Source organism: Micropterus dolomieu, linkage group LG12 (genome assembly GCF_021292245.1).
Source record: "Micropterus dolomieu isolate WLL.071019.BEF.003 ecotype Adirondacks linkage group LG12, ASM2129224v1, whole genome shotgun sequence".
Classification (NCBI taxonomy): Eukaryota; Metazoa; Chordata; class Actinopteri; order Centrarchiformes; family Centrarchidae; genus Micropterus; species Micropterus dolomieu.
The window spans coordinates 12801803-12808155 of NC_060161.1; the positions used below are offsets into that span (position 1 = coordinate 12801803).

The 6353-nt window shown below is 40.4% G+C and overlaps 1 protein-coding gene across 1 annotated transcript in view; it reads right to left on the reverse strand.

Moving 5' to 3' along the window:
* LOC123980795 overlaps positions 1-6353 on the reverse strand; it is a 20962-nt gene that overhangs the window by 4044 nt on the left and 10565 nt on the right. Inside the window, exon 6 of the mRNA XM_046065343.1 lies at positions 1-2451. Within this exon, the coding sequence (XP_045921299.1) occupies positions 1-2451 (2451 nt within the window). The remainder of the gene's footprint in view (positions 2452-6353) is intronic.

Genomic DNA, 6353 nt, shown 5'->3' on the forward strand with positions numbered 1-6353 from the left:
TGATGTTCTTCTTGAGCTCATAAACGGCCTCACTGTACCCTGCATTGACTGGTGCCATTGGTGGGTTTCCATTCCAGAGTCCAGGAATGTACCAGTTCCCAGTGTCGGGACTGTACTCCATCACATCAGTGAAGCTCTTGTTCTCCTCTTTCTTTTCCATCTTGGCTGCTGCCTGGGTCATCTCGTTTAGCTGCTGCAAGAGCAGTTTCCTGTCTCGTAAGTTCTTGTCATGGGCTGAAACATCTGACACATTCTGGTGAACAAACTGACATTTGGGCTTTTTGCCCACCTCTTTCATCCTGAGAAAAGCATGCACAACTATTTGTAGGATATCCTTCATTTCTGTTGAATTCTCCATTGCAATATTGATGATGGTGATATCACTCAGCCCAACAACAAGTGTTGCAAGCTCGTTGTCGTGCTCATGGCTATTGTCCAGTTGTGCAAGCTCTGGTGACTTTAAGCCCTCAGTGTCAATGATCACCATGAAGTCACAGTTGAGTTCTTTTTTGACATCTTCATTGATTCTGATCAGCAACATAAACGCACCTCGAGTGCATCGACCACTGCTGACTGCAAACTGCACTCCAAACATGGTGTTGAGGAGAGTGGACTTTCCTGTGCTCTGAACTCCAAGAACTGTGACTACCAGTATCTTGCTCTTAGGAGACACCAAGTCATTGAGCTGAGAGAGAACGTCACTCACCCATCTGAGAGGTATGTTGGATGCATCTCCATCTACAAGCTCAAGGGGAAATCCATCAAGCAACAATTCAGCACATAGTTTGGGAAGATGCTGTAATTGTTGACGTGATGGGTCTGTTTCTGAAAGGGAAAGTGAAGCTTCATAGATCTGACCCATTTCACGGAAGAAGTGTTCAGTCCCCAGTGAGCTGTTGGAAAGTTGTCTGTCAATTTCTTTGATCTCCTCTTTGTTTTCAGAATTTTCGCATTTCTTTTTGTACTGCTCCCTGAGGCCAGACAGTTTTTCTCGAGACAGGTTATCGAGGTTAATTCGCATCCATTTCAGGAAATAGCTCCTCTCTATCCCTGGGCTTGATATTGCGTTGATGAAACATGTCATAGCATTTGACATGTCATAAGAGTTCTGTTTTTCCCGAAGTTTTATTTTCTGTATCTGAAGATCACTTTTGTACTTTTCTATGTTTTCAGACCCAGCCTTTCGAAGGCGAAATTCTTCCTTCTCTAAGACAGTCAGTTCCTTCCATATTTGGCCCTGCAAGGGAAGCTGAGCTTCTTTGTATTTAAGGGTGTCTTGAATTTCTGCAGTGATGGCATCTGCATTTTTCTTGGCAGTTTGGCACTCTGCACAGTCCTCATCCACCAAGATACCTAATTCATGGGCAATGTCAGCCATCTGCTCAATCCCTATCTTCATCTTTGTGTTCTCAACTACATTGCTGACTGTTTTCTGCAGAAGTTTGATGAAGTGTGCATCATTTATGTGCTTAGCCTTCAAAAGGATGTTGCTGTTAGTCAAGCCCAACTTTCTCGCTAACCTAGTAAGAGCATCTAAACTGAAGCTCTGGCTTTGATGGTTGCCCACTAAGAAGATCTGTGCCTTGTGGTGTTGGTTGATAAGCAGCTCGCACTCAGAGTCCAAATTGTCAGAGAACACAAACACTGCTGCAGATGTCTGACACAAAAAAGAAAACTGTGTTTCAAATGAAGCAATGTCCCCACGAAGGTTAGCTACAGCTACTGGCTCACTGAAAATATCCATGTTTTTGTTTCCACAAGGAAGGTACCAAGTAACTTCAGTCAATCCATTGGATATTCTCCTTGAACTGTCACCACACTCCATGTTACGATGAATAAATGTGTCATGGTACTGCTGAGAATTGCTGAGAAGCTTATTGAGGGTCTCAGACTTGGATAAGGAGCACTCACCCAGTCTCACAAAAGATATCATTGGAAGTTCAGAGACAACAATCCTGTCTTCAATAAAACCCTTGGATTCTAACAGTTTCTGAGGTCTGTACTTTTTCACAAGGTCTCTCATGGCCCAAAGCATGAGTGTGCACTGCTTTGTGTCACAATTAGGAAGCAGCAGAGGCACAGAAAACTGACACATAGACATTTTCAGAGCCATTTCCTGCCGTACAAAACCATCAGAACACAGAAAGAGAGCAGTGATTATGTCAAGGGGGTTTAGCATGTCACCTGAATCTGTACTATTCACCAGATTATGAAGATTTAACTCCATATTTCCTGACAGATCTTCACAGTTTGATTCACATTCTGATGTACATTTCACATTTCTAGCAGTCGCATTTACCATCATCAATTTCTTTAGAAAATACCATGGAAGATCTGAATTACACTTGGCAGGTTCATCAGAAATGGTCTTCTGGTCAATCTGAAGAATTGTGCACAGGGTGTAGTGGTGCTCCAACCCCAGATCCTCCATTAAGCTCTCTAGGTCTGTCTCTGGTTATTTCAATTTTCTAAAGCATGGATCAAAATTACTTAAATTCAAGATACTGGATTCTGTTTATTAGGGCACACCTGGAGATAAGTAATGCAGTCTAATATAACAGCCCTAAACCCTACCTTCACAGAGATATTATCATGTTGTTTGAAGTAGTGTTGTTGATTCAACTTTATGGTTCTTGGATGCTGCTATGCTGGACGAATTGTCCACAGTTGTCCTCAATTGCCCTCATTTATATAAACCAGGGTGGATTAGGGGCTGGTGCATAGATAAGATCCTTGCCTTTGGTGTGGGAGACCAGAGTTCGATTCCCACTGTGAGACATCCACCATTGTGTCCCTGCGCAAGACACTTAACCCATAGTTGCTCCAGAGGTGTGTGACCTCTGACATGTACAGCAATTGTAAGTTGTTCTGGATAAAAGCGTCAGGTAAATGGATTAAATATTAGAAAAACCCTCTCAGTATAAGTTAAACACAAACCTCCAAAATGTTGATCAAGCCATAAACATTTTCAACAAATACTAAATCTTCATTAAGAATTACCTGTAGATTTTTTGTATTATTAGACTGCATTTGCTTTAGCTAGTTAGACCTACTAAACTGGCAACTAAGTCTAGAATTCATGCATTTCTAATGAAGACAAAATGCCTAAAAAAAGCACTACTATAATGGACCAGGCCTTCTGAAAACAGCAGACAGATAAATCTGTGGTCATCTCTCAAATTTTGTTGGCCCTCTAGTGGCAAATGCCTATGTTGATGTGGGTTAGACAGTCAGTAATCTGTCTGTCCAAGGTACAGATCAAGATACTTCAAGAAAACCACAGAATCAGACCTTATATTTTGACAACACCAAAAGTATTCTCTAGTGTTGCAAAATTAAAATTTGTGCACAATAAATATCAGAATCTAATGGACAGACTGGAATTGGTAGTAAAACGACTGGAAAGAGGTGGGAAAATTTCTTAATAATAACATCACTGAGGATTAAAGGAGTAAAGCCAGGAACCCTTTTGAAACAGAATGTCCTGTTCACACGTACACGGGTATTTTCGCAAACATAGGTTTATTTTATTATTTAGATGATACTAACTCGATTAAATTTGTCTAGGAGTTTGACGACTAAAGATAATGGATTAAAAACTATTGGACATCACTGATCACAGAATGCCTTGTTTTGCCTTACGGTGGGTCGGCTCTTCTGCCTTGGCCTGTTGCCGGTCCCGGTTGCTAGCTGCCACATTCCTGGCTTTATGCTAGGGAATTCTCCGGGGTTCTCCGTGTCTGGAATGAAGAAAAACCCTCAAGGGTTGGCCATCCTTGGTCTGGCAATTAGGCTGTCCTTTCAGGTGTCCTTTGTTACTGCTGGTGTGCCATGTGGCAGCGTCCGACCTCTGTGGGCTTAGCTCGACGCATAAAGCTTAAAAAGAACTTGGTCGTTCTTGAATTAACTAGTGTAACTTAACGGACTGATAACTTTTAACAAAACAAAAGAAAGAAAATGAAAACAAGTAAGTTGCCTGAAAACGAGGGAAAAATCAATGTCGCGGCGCTTCGCATGTGTGGCTGGGAAACGAACAAAGGCCTTAGCTGCGCATGCCAACGCGTAGTTTGAATAGGCCAGGAACCAGCAGAGGACAAGAGAGAAGGCTCAAGAGCGTGAACGACAGCATGTGTCGCGCTTTTGTTGGTTGGGGCATGGTTCCCAGAGGGTAGTCCTTTGTTTCCCTGAGGGCTTGTTTCCGGCGGAGAAGACTGTCTTCTTAACTTTTAATATGTCTATAAAAAAAAGAAAATCTGCTCGTATTGTAATCAAATATCTTCCCACAATCAAACCTTAATTGTCACACGGCTGTACTGTTCTTAGTTTTAAGCACTTGGTAAAAAGGAACACAATGTTAGTTAAACTTTGAGGTTAGCATTTCGGAATGAATCACAGAGGAGAAGAATTTAACTAGCTTTCTGGATATACTGGCGGTTACACGTTCTTAGAGAATATAGGCAAGCTACACTAATGGCGTCAGATTATGTACAAGTAAATACAGCGTGACATTTGTACATTAATTCATTAAAACTCATTTAGATTCTTTAAACAAACAACAAGGTAACGTAACTACTCAAATGGAGGCAAACGCCGCTACTAACTTAGCAAGGATTATTGGTTAAACAGAACAACAGTTTATAATAAAACATTGTTTTAGCTCAAGAAGGCAGGAGTCGTTCGTGTCCCCCTTTCGCAATCCTGGCTTATCACACTTGCACATCAGTCTTTGTTTGCCCAAAGGAGTTCAGGGCTGTGTCTTCTTTCCAAATTTATATCGGGCTGTGAAAAGGGGTATCTCCTTTGAGGTGAGATAATTAAACAAAGAGCAAGGAATGTTGCCATGGTTACGTGTGTGTGTGGGGGGGCAGTTTGGGGTTTCCTGCCCTCTCTTAAGAAGAGTTCCGATAGGCTGTTTGTAATCTCTGCTTAGTTTCTTTGTCATTTTCCTCTCTGTAGAGGGTTGATAATAAAACCCCCTCCTCCTTCTCTCTGGGAGAGAAAAGGAATTTAGAGTAGTCCAAATTTATTTGATATAAAATGCACAAATCCACACTGTTGGTACACAACACTACCACACCACTAAAGTCTAGGAATATTAAATATCTGGGTGTCAATATTTCCTCCAGGCTGTCAGAACTGACATGGCTAAGCTACACGCCTTTACCTAAATCAATAGAGGATGACCTTGTACAATGGACATCATTGCCCATATCACTCATGGGAAGATGGTCCTACCCAAAATCAATTACCTGTTTTCAGTGTTACCCACCCAACCCTCTGCTGTCTGGTTTAAATCACTGGACTCAAACATCTCTAAATTTTTGTGGAAAAATAAATCCCCATGAATCAGTTTAAAAAAAAAAAGATTGTGGTGGTTTAGAACTGCCAAATTTTTCTCATTACTTCCTGTCCAATAGACTACAATATATCTCAAAATGGATCAATCAAAGCCCCCTGGGCCACTCATGGATGGACATAGAACAAACATTCTGTAAGGAAATTAAAATTTCCGATATATCATTCATCAGTTGAAAATATTCAACTCACGCAAATTCCTTCATGTTGCCTGACAGGAAATTGCGGCTCTATGCGTCTTTGCATTGACTTTGTATGCAAACTCACCATCGTGAATGCTTGCTTCGCTTACTAACGCTTACTTTAAACGCGTATTTTGGTCTTGTAAGTGTTTTCTTGCTTTTATCATTGTATTTGTTTTTATCTGTTTTATTATCTTTACACTTGTTAAAGCACTTTGTAACTTGTTTTTGAAAAGTGCTCTGCAAATAAAGATTATTAATTATTAAAGATTATTTCCCAGTTGGCTTGGAGGAACTAGTTTGCGTCCCTGGTTTGCTTTGTAGTGGACCTAAATTTATTAGTTATGCATTTTAATAAATTTATGAGAATTGATACCCAATTATGAATTATTATTCATAAAATCAGAATTTCCTCGTAAAGGGCACCACCGGAGTTGTTATAATCCTAGAGTCTCCGGACCTCTAGGTAGTTTTGAATAATTATACAATTACTACTAGTGATCAGTTAGTTAATAATCGCTCAATTATCTTAAATCAGTCAGTCAGTCTCATATCTAAAGGGTCAATTCTCTTGGCAGGAACTATAAATAGGCAACACACACAGCTCTTGATTATATTACAGTGAATTTATTCTCTAACTAAGGTGATAAAAGATGGTTGGATACAGGGAACATAAACATTTGCTGAACAATGAGCCTGGAGGTTCGATTGTGGGAAGCATTCGACTCATACGGCATAGAAGAACTAATGAAAGTAAACTAATGCTATGATTTAGGAGTTAAAATGGACATCTGATCACAGAACGTGTGTTAAGTC